The 22,000-nt window shown below is 43.3% G+C and overlaps 1 protein-coding gene across 2 annotated transcripts in view; it reads left to right on the top strand.

Moving 5' to 3' along the window:
* Nucleotides 1-11,828: 11,828 nt before the first annotated feature.
* Nucleotides 11,829-22,000, top strand: part of LOC134624198 (NACHT, LRR and PYD domains-containing protein 12-like) — a 40,394-nt gene continuing 30,222 nt past the window's right edge. The window contains exons 1-3 of one of the 2 annotated variants that reach the window (XM_063469185.1): nucleotides 11,829-12,258; nucleotides 12,357-14,160; nucleotides 16,366-16,539. In XM_063469185.1, coding sequence (XP_063325255.1) covers nucleotides 11,991-12,258; nucleotides 12,357-14,160; nucleotides 16,366-16,539 — 2,246 coding nt within the window. In that variant the 5' untranslated portion in view covers nucleotides 11,829-11,990. The remainder of the gene's footprint in view (nucleotides 12,259-12,356; nucleotides 14,161-16,365; nucleotides 16,540-22,000) is intronic. The other variant, XM_063469186.1, reaches the window with a different exon arrangement.

Here is a 22,000-nt window from a genome sequence, read left to right on the forward strand (position 1 = left end):
ATTAAAGTGGTGGGTGGGTTCTTTTACATTTTGACAGAAGCCAATTGAGTCTAATAACAGATTAAATGCCATGTTGAGGCTGTCATTTTTAGCATCTACATGGATGTTACAATCACCCACAATAATTATTTTATCTGAGCTGAGCACTAAATCAGATAAAAAGTCTGAGAAATCAGACAGAAACTGTGTGTAAGGCCCAGGTGGACGATATATGATAACAAGTAAGACTGGTTTCTGAGTTTTACAGCTGGGGTGGACAAGGTTAAGCATCAGGCTTTCAAATGAATTAAAAGTCTCTCTGGGTCTTTCGTTAATTAATAGGCTGGTGTGAAAAATTGCTGCCACACCGCCCCCTCGGCCTGTGCTTCGAGATTTCTGGTAGTTAGAATGACTCAGGGGTGTTGATTCATTTAAACTAACATAATCATCCTACTTCAACCAGGTTTCTGTAAGGCAGAGTAAATCGATTTGTTGATCAATTATTAAGTCATGTACTAACAGAGACTTGGAGGAGAGAGACCTAATATTTAATAATCCACATTTCATTGTTTTACTCTTTGGTTCAGATGTGGATACTGTATTGTTCTTTCTTTGTGATTTTTTTATGTTTAAGTTGTTTATTGCTGGTTTTTAGTTTGTTTTTTGTCTGTTTGGGAGCTGACACAGTCTCAATGGAGATGGGTTTTTGGGGGGGTAGCAGGAGGAGAGAAGCTGCAGAGAGGCATGTAAGACTGCAACTCTGCTTCCTGGTCCCAACTCTGGATAGTCATATTTTGGGGGGTTTAATAAATTTGTCCATATTTCTAGAAATGAGAGCTGCTCCATCCAAAGTGGGATGGATGCCGTCTCTCCTAACAAGACCAGCTTTCCTCCAGAAGGTTTGCCAATTTTTTCTGGGACACCACTCAGACAGCCAGCAATTTAAGGAGAACATGCAGCTAAACATGTCACTCCTGGTCTGATTGGGGAGGGGACCAGAGAAAACTACAGAGTCCGACATTGTTTTGGCAAAGTTGCACACCGATTCAATACGTGAGGCCAAGCAAAGACTCACAGCCTTGGCCAGCCGCTTGAGGAGGTACACCAGAGAGCTAGAAGGCAGGAGAATAAACCAGCTGTTCTCCACAAAACCAGCAAAGGTGTACTCTCAGTGGCAAGGGAACAATAAGAGAACAGCACCACCAAGGCTGGAGACGGAGCAATACTGGAAGAGAATATGGGAGAAGGACACAACCCATAACGGCAATGCTCAGTGACTAGTGGATCTGAGGGCAGACCATAGCGACCTCCCTGAACAGGGTCCAGTAACCATCACAGTTGCAGATATCTAAGAAAGGGTCTCCAGTATGAAGAGTTGGACAGCACCAGGGGCCGACATGGTTCACGCCTACTGGCTGAAGAAGCTGACTGCACTCCACGAGCGTCTGGCAGCACAAATGAACCAGCTGCTAGTTAACGAGAGACACCCAGAATGGCTAACCGAAGGTCGGACGGTCCTGAACCCCAAGGACCCCAAGAAGGGACCGGTCCCATCCAACTACCGACCAATTACCTGCCTCAGTACTACATGGAAGCTCCTGTCAGGCATCATATCGGCTAAGATGAACAGGCACATGGGTCAATACATGAGTGGGGCACAGAAAGGGATTGGCAAGAATACCAGAGGCGCAAAACACCAGCTACTGGTAGACAGAACAGTCAGCCGAGACTGCAAGACCAGACTGACCAACCTGTGCACTGCCTGGATTGATTACAAGAAGGCCTATGACTCAATGCCCCACAGCTGGATACTGGAATGCCTAGAATTGTACAAGATCAACAGGACCCTAAGAGCCTTCATCAGGAACTCAATGGGGATGTGGCGTACAACACTAGAGGCCAACTCCAAGCCCATAGCACAAGTCACCATCAAGTGCGGGACCTACCAAGGAGATGCTCTGTCCCCACTGCTGTTCTGCATAGGCCTGAACCCCCTCAGTGAGAGCATTAACAAGACTGGCTACGGATACCGACTACGAAACGGAGAGGTTGTCAGCCACCTCCTGTACATGGATGACATCAAGCTGTATGCTAAGAGTGAACGAGACATCGATTCACTGATACACACTACCAGGCTATACAGCAATGACATTGGAATGTCGTTCGGACTGGAGAAGTGTAGTTGGATGGTAACAAAGAGAGGGAAGGTAGTCAGAACTGAGGGGATTGAACTACCAGAAGGCAACATTGCAGACATAGAGGACAGTTACAAGTACCTGGGGATCCCGCAAGCGAATGGGAACCATGAAGACGCCGCTAGGAAAGCTGCAACCACCAAATACCTGCAGAGGGTCAGGCAAGTCCTGAGGAGTCAGCTGAACGGTAAGAACAAGATCCGGGCCATCAACACCTACGCCCTGCCCGTGATCAGGTACCCTGCTGGGGTAATAGGCTGGCCAAAGGAGGAGATAGAAGCCACTGACATAAAGACAAGAAAGCTCCTTACCATGCATGGAGGGTTTCACCCCAAGTCCAGCACCCTGAGGCTGTACGCTAAGCGGAAGGAAGGGGGCCGGGGACTGGTGAGTGTCAGCACCACAGTCCAGGATGAGACAAGAAACATCCATGAATACATCACGAAGATGGCCCCAACTGACAGCGTGCTCAGTGAATACCTCAGGCAGCAGAAACCCAAGAAAGAGGAGGATCGAGGAACCATCATGGAAGGACAGGCCCCTGCACGGTATGTACCACCAGCAGATAGAGGAGGTGGCTGATATCCAGAAATCCTACCAGTGGCTGGACAAAGCTGGACTGAAAGACAGCATAGAGGCACTAATCATGGCAGCACAAGAACAAGCTCTGAATACAAGATCCATAGAGGCTGGGGTCTATCACACCAGGCAAGACCCCAGGTGCAGGCTGTGTAAAGATGCCCCAGAGACAATCCAGCACATAACAGCAGGGTGCAAGATGCTAGCAGGCAAGGCATACATGGAACGCCATAACCAAGTGGCCGGCATAGTGTACAGGAACATCTGTGCCGAGTATAACCTGGAAGTCTCGAGGTCAAAATGGGAGATGCCCCCAAGGGTGATGGAGAATGACCGAGCTAAGATCCTGTGGGACTTCCAGATGCAGACGGACAAAATGGTGGTGGCTAACCAACCGGACATAGTGGTGGTAGACAAACAGAAGAAGACGGCCGTAGTGATCGATGTAGCGGTTCCGAATGACAGCAATATCAGGAAGAAGGAACACGAGAAGCTGGAGAAATACCAAGGGCTCAAAGAAGAGCTCGAGAGGATGTGGGCGGTGAAGGTAACGGTGGTCCCCGTGGTAATCGGAGCACTAGGTGCGGTGACTCCCAAGCTAGGCGAGTGGCTCCAGCAGATGCCGGGAACAACATCGGAGATCTCTGTCCAGAAGAGCGCAGTCCTGGGAACAGCTAAGATACTGCGCAGGACCCTCAAGCTCCCAGGCCTCTGGTAGAGGACCCAAGCTTGAAGGATAAACCGCCCGCAGGGGCGAGATGGGTGGTTTTCATATATATATATATATATATATATATATATATATATATATATATATATATATATCATATAAAGCGCCTTGAGGCGACTTTTGTTGTGATTTGGCACTACATGAATTGAATTGAATTAAATTGAATTAAAGCAGCTGGACTGATGCTCGTGGACATCCATGGAGGAAGAAGCTGCTCTGACACAGATCCACATCTATTCTTTCATTTGAGACACCAAGCTAACAGATGTGATGCTGGAAAGTCCACTGGTCCTTAAACATGTCGTTGTGTGGCTGTGGAGAAGGATGGAGTCTGACCTGAGCCAGTGTTTGACATGAACACATCAGCACTGCTATCGGTGAGCCTAAAGACAGCTGTTAGCATCATTTCAGTGTTTCAGTCATAAAAACACTTCCTGTCACTGTGGTGGTTACAGTGACATCATGCAGTTTGTGTTTTGACCTCCAGAGGGCGACAAATCAGCACAGACAGAGAGCTCCATTCAAACTTTGCTGCCATCAGTAATAATTCCTCAAATATAATCATCAGTGTTTGAGCAGTTATGATATCAGGGACAATCTAGACATGTGTGACAATACTGAACATGTCACATGACACACCTTAAACATCATGTGATCCACTCTCAGTCTGCACTTTCATTCATGACTTCAACAGGTTGAAATGAGCTCGGAACAAACATCAGTTTAGTGCTGAAATATTCAAACGCTGCAGGAAGAAGAAGAACAAAGTGATGACACATGTTTGTGCTTCAAACTGGAAAACCAGCAGAAATAAATCTTCAATTAAGGACTTAGTTGAAGATTAGTGAATTTCCAAGTTTTAGATGAATGCAACACGGACTTTTCGATCCTTCTGAGTGTCCCCAAACGCCTCTCTGAGTGTTTCCTTACTGCTCAAAGTTTCTGTTTGCTGATCTTCGTGGAGTGGAGCTTTTTGTCGGTGTGTGTGAAGAAACTGTAAGTTTGCTTTGTTTCCTCCTTTAACAGTTTGTCTTTAGGAACTTTACTGTTTGTTCAGCTCATGTTTGAGTTCTTCACACAACAAACTGTGTGTGTTTGTATTAAAGTCAGTGTGTAATGTTTTCTAACGAGGCTGAGTGTGTCCGCCATTTTCTCTGTGTGTGATCAGACTCCGGGAATCAGACTAAAAACCCTTAGCCTCTTAAGCCCCAAGGGGGTTTCTGAGCTTCCTGCTCGAAAATGTAATGCCCAAATTTAATTGATTATTTCTCTGCAATTACAAACTCCGTCCTTAGAATCTTGGTATCAAAATAAAGCTAACACTTGGGAAATTTAATCAGAGGTGTAAATATTAAAGCAGATATTACTGTGTCAAAGTTACTGAGACTGGAACACAGAAAAAGTAAGTAGATTTAATTCTCGCCTAATTTTATATTTAATTGTTAGCATATAACCTAGAGCTGGGCGATATGACCCAAAATTCATATCTCGATATTTTTTAGCTGGATGGCGATATAAGATATATATCTTGATATTTTTTTAAAGCCATAAAGTAAGAACAAAAAGAGAGTTCTTAGTCAAAGCTGTGTCCCAGATGTCACACAGGCACTTTTATTAACATACAGCATAGATGTTCCGCGAGGCTCCTCGGTAGCCGTAATGCTCCGACAATCCATCAAGCGGTGCAGCTCCGTAGCTTACCAAAGTCGAACTAAAACATTTTTTGACGTATTGCTGAGCGCTGTGTATCACATAAAATCAGTTCACGGTCATCAAGCACAACCAGAATTCATACAAAAGGCGCGCAGTCAACTTTTGAGAAGATGAAAGGATTTCAGGCCGTGCATGGCGTTAGCGTGGCTAGCTCGTTAGCGTGGTTAGCTCGTTAACACGTTGACACCGTCCAGCCCCACGCACGGGGCGATGCGCAGTAACTCATTAACGGAGATTTGCCGTGTCCATCTTGTCGCTGCCTGCAGGTGAAGCGATGGGGGAGGAGGGGGAGTTGTGTTCAGTGAAGGAGAGGCGAGGTCGAGTAACGTTGCATAGAGACAAAAGTGGACGAAAGAGAGGCAAACTTGCGGCTCCGCAACTATAATTATAACGTAACAGACTATATCGATATAAAGGATATTGTCACATCTTATATCTCGTTTAAAAATATATCGATATTTTTTAAAAACTCGATATATCGCCCAGCTCTAATATAACCCTTTGAAAAATATGCCTCAGATCACATTTGGTTCCAGAAATCCAGTAACCAACATATAAGCATCATCTGTGCAAAGATTTATGTTCCTAAAGTAAAACAGTGAAAAACTACAGCCCCGTCAATACATGAATATCCACACGTTGTACGAAAATGTCCAATTTTGGCACACAATTGAACACCATGCCAGTTGATTTTTTTTAATTTTTAAAGAGCAGAAATTAATAAATTTTATTAACAGGCCTAAAAATGCTTTTTTTAAAAATATATTTTGGAAGAATTAACCACACATTTACATGCTAATGGCCCTTTTCTGCAGTGAGCATAGAGCGTTTGATTGGCCTCTGGCCCTTTAAGCTCTGAGGGGCTGTAACTTTGGTTTCTTTTGGTCAATTTGCGTGATTGACGCCTCTTTTTAATAGTTTGAGCCAATAGATTCAAAGTAACAATGCCACGTTCATGTCACTTCAACCAATCAGACGTTGTAATGCCAAAACCCACGTGGGCCCAAATTTACTGCATGTGGCATCTGTCCAGTCACGTGTCTGTAGGTGGGTCTAAAATGGAGGTTGTTGACGGAAAACGGCTCTGATGCGGCTAGGTAGGCATGGTAACTACTGGTAATCATGTGGCTACCGGAGAAAATAACGGAGGAAATCGGGACGGTAAGCCAATTTCTGTATTAGCGCATTTGCACCGCTGTGTGTTTTTGTGGTCTTCTTTTGCGGCTCATTCAGTGAATTTTGGTCTGATCGTGGTGAAACTTGGTGTGTGGAGTCAGTGATAGCCCTGGAAGCTAACCAGCCTATCTTTAGCCGGTTACATGAAGTCTGAAGAATTTCTGGTTCGGTTTTGTTTGTTTAGCGGACTTCTGCGCATTTACGTAACTGCTCGTTTAATCGCGGCTTGTTTTCGGTGTGTTTGGTGGTTGTAGAAATGGTTTATATGATATTTTAGCTGAGATTCTGAGGTTTCTGTGGATACCACACATGTCTGGACTTATATTTCTCATCCCGTGTTATAACCGATTAAACATGAACTCCACCTTTTTGGCCCCGGTACCGGGGGCGTGGGGCTTAAGTAATTAATGTGTTCTGAGCTCCGGGTGTTTATATTCATAGGGGCAGCGGGAGACGGAGAGCGAACTTTGTAAATGAACATTTAGTATAGATGTGTGTTAGACGCAGATTCAACATGGCGGTCTTGAAAATACTACGTCACAAACTGTTGGCTCCGCCCCAACAGGAAGAAGCGTAACAAAACACACAAAAGTTATTGTAGTTCACTAAAACTGAACTCACAACTAAAACTAGATGTGAAAAATTTAAAACAGAAATAAAAACTAAAGACAAAAATTAAAACTAAATTATTGATAATGATCAATGAAATTATTTTGGAAAATTAAGTTTGGCAAAATTAATGGCTAACATTAACAGATAATTAGACATCAGTTATCAGGTATGTCAACAGGTGAAGTCAGATGTTCAGACAAGAGTCATGATTCTTTATTCGTATTCAAGTATAACACGCAGTGAAATGTAACCTGACACGCTCCTCCACTTGTGCAAAAGGGGGAGAAGAACATTATATATTATACAACCCTCGTCATTAAAAATCTAGGCCCTCGTGCTTCTTATATTAAACCCTCCATTAGTAACCTTGGTGTTATATTTGACCCAGCTCTAGACACACACGTTAAATCTTTGGTTCGCTCTTGTTTTTACCATTTAAGAAATATCGCTAAGCTGAGTCCCATTGTGTCATGCTCTGAATTGGAAATGATTATTCATGCTTTTGTTTCATCTCGCGTAGATTATTGCAATTCCTTCTTTACTTGCTTAAGTACTGCCTCCCTGGAACGACTGCAGGGTGTTCAAAATGCTGCTTCTGACAAAGCATCCAAAAAAACTCTCATGCCACGCCCCTGCTGATTCAACTGCATTGGCTCCCTGTCAAGTTCAGGGTCGATTTTAAGACTATAATCATGACCTATAGGGCCCTGCACGGTGTAGCTCCCATCAGTGATCTTCTTCTTCCTTATCGTCCCAGCAGGTCCCTGAGGTCTTGTGACCAGGGCTTGCTGGTTGTCCAGCATACAAGGTTAAAACAGAGCGTTTGTATCAGTGGCTCCCAGACTCTGGAACTCACTCCCTCTGAGTTTGACATCTGTGGACTCAGTCATGTCTTTTAATAAGCAGTTAAGAACTTATCTGTTTAAACTTGCTTTTGGTTGATTTTGTTTGTTCAAGGTTGTGTGTCTGTTTTTGCTTCTGTGAAGCACATTTAATCTTGAAAGGTGCTATATAAATAAAATGTTACTTACTTACATCAGGTGACAGAAGAAGAAAGATGTTGCAAATAAATTGTCATGAGCTGTGTGGAGCAGGCAGGATTGGACCCAAACACAGACTCACAGGCAGGACATCCAGCTTTATTGCGTGAAGGAAAAATAAATACAAAACTTGACCAGGAGACACACAAAACTAAACTCACAAAGGAACACACATCCATGAGGGAGGTCGCGATGCAGGACGGAGGGAGACACAGACATAAATGTGGGCAAATGGGGGAAAGAACCACAGGAGGGAACACAGCTGAAGGTGATAAAAACAAACCTGACCATGACGCACACCAGACAGGAAACTACCAAAGTAAAACAGGAAGCACTAAGACTAACTCACACAAGAGGTTGCTTTTGTGTGGAAAGGACTTTCAGGGAAACCAGATAGATTAGAGAGATAATGGGAGGAGACAACGAGGACACGGTTAATGGAGATGAGAGACAGAGAGTGAGGAGAGACATGGGAACAAAAAAGGGAAAGAACTCACAAGGACACACAGAGGACAGAGACAAAATTTGTTACAAGTCCCCACACACCCCTAGACCTTCATCGTGGGGACGTAACAGGAACCAAAGAGGAATATTAGAAACTCCAGTCAGACTAACCTAAACACTGCTAATGCTAATGCTAAACATAGGTTTAAAAATAAAAATATGTGTGACCTGTACTCTGATGTAGTGTATTTCTATATGTTAAAACCAAGTAACACTTACTGATTTCTGTTTGTACACAGACATGACTTCAGTGCAGACGTCAGTCTCAGTGTTTGACCTCAGCTGTCCCTCAGCTGTTGGTCACTCCCAGTGAACATCTTTGCATCTTTAACCTTGCCTCCTCCAACTTTTGTGGAGAGGGGAGGCAGCACTGAACAAAGAGCTGTGACTGCTAAACGTTTTCTTCAGTAGAAATTAAAGCTACACAGTCAGAAAACATCAGTGTGCCGTATATCATTTGTATATTATCTATATCATTTCAAACTGGGGTGATCCAGTAGTGCTGCACTAATGAATTCAACTATTCACTTTAGCTAAGGTTATTAAGCTAAAAACCTGGGATGCTGTGTAAGACATAAATAAACCTAAAATACAATGGATGAACATTCATGTTCATGTTTCCCTGGAATCATGTTTGTGTGTCAAAGCTGAACCAGAGCAAACTATGCTAAGTTAGCATTTTTAGCTAACAGCTACAATAAGTATAACAGTTACTGTACGGCTATCATTTGTTTACATGACGCCTGTATACATATAATACATTTATTACCAACCTGAGAGTTTTTTCTGCTGGTCTGACATGATGAATGACTTCTTAATCCAGCTCAAGATGCTGTTGATTTCTGTCAGCAACACTTTCTCTGCGCTGGTAAAACGTAGTTCTATTAATCTGCGCTCAGTTACTGTTGAACTGGAACCGGACGTCAGTCCCAAAAAACTGAACTGTAGAACTGAAACTGAACAGTAAGAAGTGAAATTTTTAAAAGATAAAATACAGTTTCAAAGCATTTACTCAAGTTACAATTCAGATTCAGTCTGAGTAGTTCAAATTCACATTTAACTTCTTCAAATTCAGTTTCTGATGGCACAAAGTTCTGCCCATATCACGGCTCCATCTAGTGGACTGATAGTAGAGCAGCTGATGGCAGCTTCCTCTGCCTCACACTGCTGTCTGACTGCATTCAGCTGACACTGAGATGAAGCAGGAAAGAAGCAGCTGATATTTGGACAGCACACATGATGGAAAGGAGGATTTCAGCTGATGTGCACATGAATGATTTGTGTTTCCTCTGCAGGTGAAGGTAGAAAGTGTGTGTGAGCTGAATTGATCAGCATGGATCAGTGTGAGGACAGAGAGGAGGGAGTCCCTCCCTCTAAAAGCACTCTGTGTGGGGAACATGAGAGCCAGACCAAAGCTCAGAGGTGAGATGACCATCTCTAACTGTCCATGACTCTTCTCCATGTCACAGCTCAGCACTCACATCACTGCTCCATCATTATTCACAGGAATCCACGAGGAACTAAACGTAAACATGAACCTGAACCCAGCTGTGTGTCCTTAAAGAGTGACGCGTCGAATGGTCGCTTCATTAATTTTAAAGTCCAGCCTGTGTCTGCTGCAGAGAGGTGAGCTGTTAGTAACATGAACTCTTTGATCTCAGGTTGGTGTAAGATTTAAATGAACTGTTTGATGTTTCCTGATCTCTAAACTGCATCTCCAAGGAAGTAACCGAGTGAGGAATTCCTTTATTCTATAAAACATGTCCAACATTTAAACTCCTGCTGCTCACAGTAGGACCGTCAATAGTCCTGCACTGTGTAAATGACTGTATTTACCTCTGGGTGGCGCTCTGTTCTTACACTGCCAATACTAGTTCAGATTTTCCTTCTGGTCATGCTCAGCCTGCAAACCAGTTTCTCTTTGGTATGATGAATATTTTAAGTTTTCATCAGCTTCTGTGGCTGCAAATGAAAAACACATTTTTCTTTTTCTGACAGGATCAATGGGAGACCTGCTGGACCTGAACCTGAACCCAGCTCTGTGTTCTTAAAGAGTGACCGGTCTAATGGTCACATTGTTCATTTTAAAGTCCAGCCTGTGTCTGCTGCAGAGAGGTGAGCTGTTAGTAACATGAACTCTTTGATGTCAGTTTGGTTTCTTTCACCTGTCCTCGTCCTCCTGCTCCACACCTCCACATTAGTGATCCTGGGTGGTTGTCACAGAGGGACTCAGAGCTCTTTCTGAATGATGGCTCAAGTGTTTTAGCAGACTGCTTATTCTCAGCACCAGACTCCAGAGTACAGAGCTCTTAACACAGGTTTTATTGACACTTTTAATCTGTTTCTGAAATCATTCCTTTTTCCCCTGAACCCAAAGAGTCCATCCCAACTGCTTAGGAAGCCGAATCCTAACAGCTTTCATTTGGTCTTGTCTCAGACACTATGATGCAAATATGTCAGTGTTTCTGACCGCAAATGGATTCTGTCTTATGTCCAAAACAACCTGCTAGGAATAAACCAAGCCTACATGCCCATGTACTTTTAACAACTCCAGTGTAATAAAATGCTTCTGATTTACCAAAAAACCTCTAACTGATGCGAACGATAAGGAGTTTACCGATATGTTTATAGTTGCACAAAGATGTCACAGCAGATACTGTCAGCAATGTTTCTCATACTTTTATCTTATAGATGAGTAAAACTGCAATGAATGGTTAAGTTCAATGTTTTTGTGTCATTTCTTTGTTTTCTTTTTATCTGCTTCCTGGATATGACTCATTAATAAATAATAATTACTAAAAGACTTTTGGAAATCACAATAATCTGTTTCCTAAAATACTGTTTAACAGTCTTTATTTCTGATCTTGTGTTTTGATCAGCAAAGAAACAAAATGAACTACATAATCTGAAAAGCAGAGATGAGATGAGCTTTCTACTACTTGGCCACGCTTAAAAATTCAGTCAATAAAAATTATGAACATAATATGACCCGCCAGCCAACCCACTGGGGAAAAATCCAAAGTGTTGCTGGTTATGTGGACCAACCTGTTTCAACAGTTGTAAATGAATGGAAAACCCCCAACATACAAGCAGCAAGCCGAGGGGATACTAAAATACCCACCCCAGCTACTGCCTCTTAGCAAGAGTAACTCCAGACTGAGACAGTCCAGTCCCTCTCCAGGAAACTGGTTCTTGTTAGCTGAGCCTGACTATATACCTGAAGGCCTGAAGGTACCTCTCAACCTAGCTCAGGCTCCTTTCCCACGAGAGAGGTGACATTCCATGTCCCACTTGCTAGTCTCAGTAGCCAGGGAACAGTCTGCCAGGATCTCCACTCGTGGCCACCGCCCAGCACACACTTCACCTGACCCCTATGGCACCATCTATTGGTAGGGGGCCTACAGGAGGAAAACTTCTGCACAATCTTGTCAAATTTGAATAGTTTTTAGCAACAGTCAGTTAATGATTTTGGTAATAAAGAAATGTGTTCACAGAGCGAGGAAGAGGAGTGCTGTTTGTGAGGAGGAGCAGCTGTCCTGCTGTGCTTTGTGTCAGGATGTCCTGAAGGATCCAGTCTCTACCAGCTGTGGACACTGGTTCTGCAGACAGTGCATCTCCTCATACTGGGACCAGTCTGCTTCATCAGGAGACTCGTCCTGTCCCCAGTGTGGAGAAAGATCCAGAAGCAGAGCTGGACTGCAGACAGCCAGTCAGAGCAGCTGTGTACAAAGTAAGACTGAACATCTGTCTGCTGATGGACTCATTTCTGAAAACTGGACTTCTTGTTGTTGTTCAGACATTGAAGAGTTTTCTTTCTCTTTCTTTCAGCAGATGTTGGTCTGCAGGAGGTTTTAGATGAACATAAGATCAGTCTGAGGAGGAGATGTGAACGTGTGACTGAAGGAAGTGATGAAACAGGAAGTAGAACCCTCCTCAACAGGATCTACACTGAGCTCTACATCACAGAGGGACAGAGTGAAGAGGTTCATACCCAACATGAGGTGAGGCAGCTGGAGACAGCTTCCAAGATGGACGCCCTCCATGACGCTCCAATCAGGTGCCAGGACATCTTTAAAGCCTTCCCTGACCAACAGAGACCCATCAGAGTGGTTCTGACCAACGGCGTGGCTGGTGTTGGAAAAACCTTCTCAGTGCAGAAGTTCACTCTGGACTGGGCAGAGGGCTTGGAGAACCAACATGTCAGTGTGGTGGTTCTGCTTTCATTCAGGGAGCTGAACCTGATCAGAGATGAGCAGTACAGTCTTCTGGAGCTGCTCCATGTTTTCCATCCAACATTACAGAAGGTCACAGCAGAGAAGCTGGCTGTCTCTCAGCTTTTGTTCATCTTTGACGGCCTGGATGAAAGCAGACTTTCATTGGATTTCACCAACAGGAAGCTGCTGTCTGACGTCACACAGAAGTCATCAGTCAGCCAGCTGCTGACAAACCTCATCCAGGGGAATCTGCTTCCCTCGGCTCTCGTCTGGATAACTTCCCGACCCCCAGCAGCCAATCAGATCCCTCCTACATGTGTCGACAGGCTAACAGAAGCACGAGGCTTCACTGACGCCCAGAAGGAGGAGTACTTCAGGAGGAGATTCAGTGATGAAGAGCTGTCCAGCAGAATCATCTCCCACATGAAGACATCCAGGAGCCTCCACATCATGTGTAGTATCCCAGTCTTCTGCTGGATCACTGCTACAGTTCTGGAGCACATGTTGACTACAGAGCAGAGAGGAGCGCTGCCCAAGACCCTGACTGACATGTACTCACACTTCCTGCTGGTTCAGACAAAGAGGAAGAAGAACAAGTACCATGAGGGACATGAGACGAGTCCACAGGAGCTGACGGAGGCTGACAGGGAAGTTCTTCTGAAGCTGGGGAGGCTGGCGTTTGAACATCTGGAGAAAGGAAACATCATGTTCTACCAAGAAGACCTGGAGCAGTGTGGTCTGGATGTGACAGAGGCCTCGGTGTACTCAGGAGTTTGTACAGAGATCTTCAAAAGAGAGTGTGTGATCTTCCAGAAACCAGTCTACTGCTTTGTTCATCTGAGCATTCAGGAGTTTCTGGCTGCAGTCTACATGTTCCACTGTCACACCAGCAGGAATACAAAGGTGCTGAAGAACTTCCTGGAAAATAAACCACTTGATCCTTACTATTACATTTCATTTTCAGATGATTTGTTGAGGAGAACCATAAACAAATCCCTCCAGAGTAAAAATGGCCACCTGGACCTGTTTGTTCGCTTCCTTCATGGCCTCTGTCTGGAGTCCAACCAGAGACTCTTAGTAGGTCTGCTGGGTCAGACAGAGATCAGTCCAGAAACCATCCAGAGAGTCATCAACAACCTGAAGGACATGAACAGTAATAAAATCTCTCCTGACAGAAGCGTCAACATCTTCCACTGTCTGATGGAGATGAACGACCTCTCAGTACATCAGGAGATCCAAGAGTTCCTGAAGTCCAAGAACAGATCAGAGGAACTCTCTGAGATCCAGTGCTCAGCTCTGGCCTTCATGCTGCAGATGTCAGAGGAGGTTCTGGATGAGTTGGACCTGCAGAAGTACAACACATCACAATGGGGACGACTGAGACTGATTCCAGCTGTGAGGAACTGCAGAAAGGCTCGGTGAGTCCAGATGTGATCATTAACATCATTGATCAGTGTAGGTTAGAAGTTTAGTTCTTCAGATATACACAGTACTAAACGACTCTCATTAGTTTGAGTTCCTCAGATAAAATGATATTTTCTGTCGATCAGGAAATGTGTGTGTGCACTCAGCATGATCCTGCATTGGTAGTCGTACGCTGTGTATTGTAGACTCACATCTACATGTAGTACCTGTGTTGTGTCATTAGGGGGCAGTATTTTAAATCTGCTGCTGCTGTTGTTGGTCATTCAGACGCTGCTGTTAGAGAGAAGACGGAAATAAGAATCTATGAAGAGCTTCTTTGTAGTGAAGTGAACTCTGATGTTACAAACAGAGACAAATATCCAGAGCAGTCACCATCTGAGCTTCTCCTCTGACTACAGACAGAACTACAGACACAGAGTTTGGTGGCATAAACATGGTGAGTGAGGATGAAGGTGCTGAGGAAGACTCTGGTTTAGTGTGATTACAGTGTGATGTCCTGATGAGTGACAGAGCTGTGGGTCAGAGTGAGGCTCAGAGGTGAACCAGTTGTGCTCTCTTACTGCCAACAGTGGGACAAACTGAGAGAGAAGACACATCTGGACTGAACATGTGTCAAATCTGTGAGCTAACGTTGTCCCTGTTTCCTGCTGATGGAATTCACTGCTGTTTTTCTGGCTGCTGTTTACATCCCCGAGCTAACGTCCTGGCAGCCAAACGTCATGATGTCATCAGTGCTTTATAGATGGTAGGAGGTTTAGGTTGTAAGCACAAAGTGTTTGTGTCCGTACACTGCAACCTTCCACACCATCCTTTATTGTACAGACTCAGCAGCAGCTCCATGGATCCCAAATCCAAGAGTGGAGAACAGGTTTGAAGTGTGTCACATCCATGCAGTCACAGCTGTTTCCACCATGTTTCCACTGATATTGATCCTGTTCAATGACACGTTTCATATCAGTGAATATGTTCTTTAGGACGTCCACTGACATGTTTAAGTGTCCTGCTGGAAATCACGCAAATCATCCATGAAATCCATGAAAAATCCTTTTAGTGTTTCTAACTTCACCCTCTGTCCTCTCTCTCTCTCCATCCTCCTCACTGCTTCTTCCACTGATAATCACACAAACATCGTATTCAGCTACAAAATAACACAATAATATCATCTGATGATCATTATTATAAGAGCAGGATCCATATTTGATATCAGAGTAACACACTGCTTGGTTATGTGCAGTCATCATCAGTGACTGTGGGTCAGACAGCAGCTCTCTGATTGGTTGCTGACCTTGGTCACCTGTCCACTCTCACCTGTTTGTGTTTGCTCTCTCTTTGCTGTCTCCATCCTCTCTCTCCTTTCTCTCCCTCTCTGTCTTTGTACCGTCACTCAGGTCCAATGGAAACAGTGACATTTACAAACCAATCAAAGACAAACTGATCCATGTCAGGTTAGAACAATATTCAGAGTGAATACAGGCTGCTGCTGGACACAGACAGGTAACATCATTGTGACTTGCTGTCACCTGGATCTGGACTCATAAACACTGAAGCCCTGAACAGGAATACAAATCATTTTCTGCCAATGAGAGATATACCAGCAGATAATGGCTCAGAAAGCTAAAATGAGCCAATCATTTCTGTGTTTAGTTCCCCTGAAATCAGATCTGATATCAGCAGCTCTGAGTTCATTCATCATTATTGTCCAGTGATGAGATTTCTGCTCCGTTTGGTAACAGTCAGCAGGTTTTTCCTGCGTGTGGACGTGAACAGTCGTACCTGACAGCAGGTAGCAAACAGAGATCATCTTTCCAGCTGGAACTCTTCACTGAGCTGAACTCATTCAAAATGTTCTGGATCAGATTCAACACAGGAAAAAGTCCAAATGTGTGTCTTCACTCTGACTCTGGATCAGATCTCAGGGACAGACTGTGGACATTATGGAAGCCTAAATGTGACACCATCTTCCTCCTTCATCTGCAGATTAAAGCCAAACAAAGATTCTCATTAAAAGTCTGCAGGTCTGAGAGAGACTCAATCGTTGTGTCAAACACAGTAAGAGGAGCTGAAGCACAGATGTGAAGAGCAGATGTTCATCAGATTATGACCTCACTCTGTTTTGTCTTCATATACATTCAGTCTGTGTTTATAACACAGATTTTCTGCTTTTATAATAACACATTTTATATTTGCTATTATCACAGACTGGCTGAGTGTGGACTCTCAGAGTCTCACTGTGAAGTTGTGGCCTCAGCTCTGAAGTCCAACCCCTCCCATCTGACAGAGCTGGACATGAGTGAGAACAAGCTGCAGGATTCAGCAGTGAAGCTTGTGTGTGCTGGACTGGAGAGTCCAAACTGTCGACTGGAGACTCTGAGGTGAGTTCACTGACTGCGGCTGTTGTTGTTTTTGATGTTTGAAACTTTCTTTAGTTCCTAAATGTTCAGGATGTGTCTGAAGAGAAATGTAAAGAAGTTTGAGTGCTTTCAGAAATGTTGTGTCTTTCCAAACGACAACAGTTCGAGCAGGGTTCATTTAAAGGCTGACAGAAGTGGAGTGGTGACGGGGAGATGTTTGACAGGACAGTGTTTCAGCCTCCACAGGTTCATGTTGTGCTCCATCAGCCAGTGAAGATGAAGTCAGTGCTGATGAGGCTGTAGAGTGTGTGAGGGATGTGAATGAGACTGTTGAAGATCTGATGATAGCAGATAAAAACAGACTTCAGAGACTTTGAGCTTGTGTGGAAAGACATGAATGTCAAAGCTAATGAAGGTGAAGTTAGGAGCTGTGATGATGTTCATGTATCAGAAGCTGATCTGGCTGCTACAGAGACGACCCACACAGCTGCTGTGGTGAGGTGTGTGTTAAAGCAGAGGAACACAAAGCAGCCTAACACAGGCCCAAACATGACAACACAGCAGGATTCAGGCTCTGTGAGAGGATTTCAAGCTGGCGAAGAGAAAAGACTCTGTTGGACTGACCACAGAAAGAAGGCAGCTGAGACCAGTCTCAGTGTTTCCATGGAGCCCGGTCTAACATTCATTTATACACTAACGTATAGAAGTGAATGGGAAAATGAATCCATTGTTTCAAATGTAGAAATAGTTCTCAGTTCATTTACAGAGTTTAATACAGTTCATAAGGTAATGAGAAATGTTCAAAACAGCAGCTGGTAGGAAGTCTGCTTCACAAAGTTGGTTCCAATTCCAATAGTTTGTGATGCACTTGAAAGCAGCATGAGCAGTTCACGGCCTAACCCCACAGATACTGTCAGTCTGGACTTTCCTTTTTACCTGTTAGCTGTCAGTGAGATTTCAGAGCAATCAGACTGTGGGTCTGTGTATGAAGTATAATTCACGTGCAGTTGTAGAATGAATGGATTAACCCTAACCTGAGAAACATGGTACGCCCCGGCTCTGCTAGGCGACAGGGGAGGTAATATGAATGAGCCCAGAGACAGGAGGGTCAGATAAAAAAGAAAAACAAAAGGTTTATTACCACAACTGAAAACCGTTACGGAAACAACTCACTAGGCAATGAGGTGATATAAACAAACAAAAAAACTTATCTATAGAGGTTGACAGACCACGTGACTTTCAAGCATTGCTTTGTGGGTACCCGTGGCAACAAAATCAAAACACTGCATCAAGCGCTAGTATTTCCAGCACCGGTAATCATTAATTCTGCGGTTTTAATCCCTACTTGCATTTTATTTGCCCCAAAAACAGTTCTGTACAAAACAACGAAGAACACGACAGCTCCGTACAAAGACAGACTTGACGAAAAGGCAAAAAAAAAGTACGAGGAAAAAATCAAAGGAGTGAAAGGGTCAGACCCATACGAGCATACAGAGTGGAGTAAGGACGTTAGCGTGCTGCCCAACTGTCATCACGCACATATTTATTATTATATGGTCCTAAGTGTGAGTGCATACACTCACAAAATGTTTAGTAACTTCAGATCCCTGCAACAAGCCCAGCTCCAGTTTACTTTGTTGATTTGGACTATTCCATTTCACCGCTGTTGTTTTTTTCCTTTATCTCCTGTACAGGCCAACACATCTGTTTGTTGTTTCAGGTTGTAGTGTTACACAACATTTTCAGATCCAGTAGAAATAAAATGAGTGTTTCCCAATTCATCCAATTTATTGTCTTTATTTATAACTGTCATTATTGTTTCATTCTATTATAGAATCTTACAAGAAAGAGGCAAAATTGTATTCCATCACGCTTTATTAGCTGCTTCGGTGAAAAACAAATCAACAATGCAAAAAAAAAAAACCCAACATTGCAAAACAACATACTGGAAAACAGTTATTCATCACTTGATTGCTTCAATACAACACTTGGGCACATATATGCGGGACTTTTCGTGGCTGCTTTGATATCTCTCTTAATCGATCAAATCTGGCTGTGGTAGCAGCTTTACACTCGGTATGACCCAGGTTGATAGAGGGCGCCCAGTCTGGAGCCATTCCAGCATTTTGTAGGCTGGTTTTCCTACAAAACACAACAAACATTAGCCCGCAAAGCCACAGTGAACAAAGCAGCATAGCGCAACACATTCAATTCAAATCAATATAAGACTTATTTGTAACCTACATCAACAATTATGTTATGATAAATTACGTATTAACTACTACAAAACACTTACCTTGGTGGAAATATTTGGAGCAGACTAACATGTGAGCTGGAGTGTTCTGGGACGTTACATTTGGTCTTCGAATGGCTGCAATCCAGGCCATCCGTCGGCTCTTTGTTTTTTGGGGGGTTTTTTTTGTTTGTTTTTTGTTTTTTGTTTTTTCTGCCTGTCCCGTTTGGATCTTTAGCCATCAGAATTGTTGTCTTAAGGCCAAGAGAGATGCCAAGCGGATTTACTTTACCAAGTGGATCATCATGGCCTCGCCATATTGGTCCATTTGATTGACCTTTATTATAATTATGTATTTATTTTATTTTATTTTCGGTTGTTACAGACGGGACAGACATGGAGAAATGGAGAAAGAATGAAAGAAAGAGAGGGAGAGAAAGAAAAATAGAGGGGAGAAGAGATGGAGAGAAAGGGGGGAAGAAAGAAAGAAAGAAAAACAAACAAAACACCTGGATCACCTGTATGGAGAAAAAACAAAACAGAAGAGAAAACAAACAAAAAAGAGCAACATAATATATACAACACCATTACAATAAACTAGCTAGCAGTAGATAACAGTAGATACTAAATATTAAATGTTATTGTGCAGTACACAAGATTGACAGCGCACCATGTGCTTTGAGGTAGCAGCCAAGAAAGTGTACACCTGTGAGCATGAACGCGCTTGTTTTTAAAAGGTTCCTGCATGTAATGATCTGTTAGAGGGTGTGGCTCCCCACACCCTCTAACAGATCGGCCGTCGGCTCTTTGTTACTTCGGAAACACGGCTTGAACAATTTCTCTTCAACGACGTAATCCGATAACAACCGATCTCTTTACCCGTCGGCTTCCCGTGGCTGTCATGCGACCGGCTATTGCAGTTAGTAATACAACAGCCTCTTGCCATTTTTTGTGTTTCCTTTTTATCGCTGTGTAACCACTCGTTCCCACAATCCTTTGCGGTTTTACCCCTGAATGACATCACATTTTCGATCTCTATTTAAATAACACAAGAACACTAGTAGACCGCTAATCATCTCACAGGCAGCAACTCAAAAACAAAGGTTCAAAAGGCAGCAGTACAAAGGCAGAGGCAGGTGGGACAGTCTACACCAGGGGTCTCAAACTCACGGGCCATTTGCGGCCCACGTCACCTCTACTTGCGGCCCGCATATTGATATGAAGAAATTCTATATCAGCACTTACTCCTTGTAAGGAGTAAGTGCTGATATAGAAGAAGAGTTGTGTTTTAATGAAGCTATTTAGTTAACCAATTATTGTATTGTATGCTGGCATTAAAAAATATTTCATTAGACTGATTTAATTAATTTGTTTGTTTGTTTTTCTTCCAGACTGAGTGGCTGTAACCTCTCAGAGAGAAGCTGTGATGCTCTGTCCTCAGTTCTCAACTCCCAGTCCTCTAGTCTGAAAGAGCTGGACCTGAGTAACAATGACCTACGGGATTCAGGAGTGAAGCTTCTGTCTGCTGCACTGCAGAGTCCACACTGTACACTGGAAACTCTCAGGTCAGGATCCAAACATCCCCACTGCTGATCATTGAATGATATTATTGTATAAACAACCAAGCTTTATAGAATTAGCAGGTGAACTTTTCTTTTTTTTAATTATTATATGAAAAATGATTTAATACGACGGCAGAGTGTTACGGGCATGGGCCTTTAAGACTGTAGCCTCATGGGCGGTGTAGTCCTTGCTGCAAGCAGAACGTGTGGGACCGCCCCTCCTGCTGTGTGTGTGTGAGCATGAGGGAGGGAGAAAAAGGGGAAAAGTACGAGGTGCTACTGAGCAGAAATGGGAGATGGAAGCATGTAAATATAATAATAACCACTGCAGCCCAAAAGAGTGCCTGACGAGCCCAGTAAGCTATTAAGACTCGACTGTATGCTGTGTTCGTGTTTTCCTCCGAAACAATAAAGTTCTGCTGGAGCAGCCTTTCAACGCCTCTTTCTGTCTCTCGCTCGCAAAGTTGACCCAGACAGTAAAGCTAGTTCCCGGCTACGAGCCCGACACAGAACCCAAAGTCTCATTACCACGGTTCGGAGCTGCGGACCTGGCCGAGGTAACAAGAGAGTGCAAACATGTTGAGGAATTAGCTGTGTTAGTTCAGTGACAGATTTATTTGGAAAGAAAACAGTTTTTAACTTGCAGTCAAAAACTAATGTGTACGCTTATGCCTACATTTTTATTTTGTTAAATACAAACAAAATTATAGCAAAAGTGCTGCCACGTGTCTGGCCAGAAAGAGCTGTTTATTTGGTAGTTCAATGAACGGCTTCAGATAGTAAGAGTGAGAAAAGAAATACGTTCTTGTTTGCAGTTTTGTCTTGTTACACAATATTTTTAATAAAACAAACAAAACACTACATTTTAGGAAATATCAGTGGGGGTTTTCGTGTTTGTACTACTTGGACACTAAAGTGGCCTCCAATGAGATGACGGTGCCAGAAGTGGCCCGCGGCTCATTTGAGTTTGAGACCCCTGCTCTAGAGAAAGAAAACTAGTCTCACCCTCTCTCCTAGTATGTAGGGTCAGCAAGAGCAATCACACAAAATGACAAAGGTCACAAGAAGATGCCAAGAAAAAATAAACTTAGCAACACGCACAATGCAAACAATTCCTTGTTTATCTTCTAAAAATGTTTGGGAACTGTAATAAAAAGAACCATGTGTCTTCTGCAGACATTACCAATAAGTTTGATGTGTCACATGGCCCTCTTCCTATTGGAAAAACAAAAGTTGTATCCAAGATGGCCGACTTCTAAATGGCCACCATGGTCACCACCCATCTTGAGGAGTGTGGCCCCTCACATATACTAATGTGCCACAAACAGGACTTTAATATCACCAACGATTCCCATGTTATTACGGTGCATCCATATAAATGGCCCACCCTGTACATTGTGACCTTTGTTTGTGTAAAGTACTAGAAACAAAAATGCATTTCTGGAGGGTTGCTCGCCTTTAAATATACAGATAATATCTTCTTGTAGATGTCAGCTTTTACCACAGCTCTGATCAATGAAAAAAATTATTTCTTTGCGTATTTATTTTAATGAAGCTTTGCATACGGTTTCCCCTGTCTCCAGTATTTGCATTAAGTTGTGATAAATGTAGATCAAGAGTATACAACCCCACAGTGATACCATATCAATTTCGAGTCAGTCTGATTTTGCCTTTCAAATTAATAGCA

The sequence above is a fragment of the Pelmatolapia mariae genome, linkage group LG3_W (genome assembly GCF_036321145.2).
Source record: "Pelmatolapia mariae isolate MD_Pm_ZW linkage group LG3_W, Pm_UMD_F_2, whole genome shotgun sequence".
NCBI classification, from domain to species: Eukaryota; Metazoa; Chordata; class Actinopteri; order Cichliformes; family Cichlidae; genus Pelmatolapia; species Pelmatolapia mariae.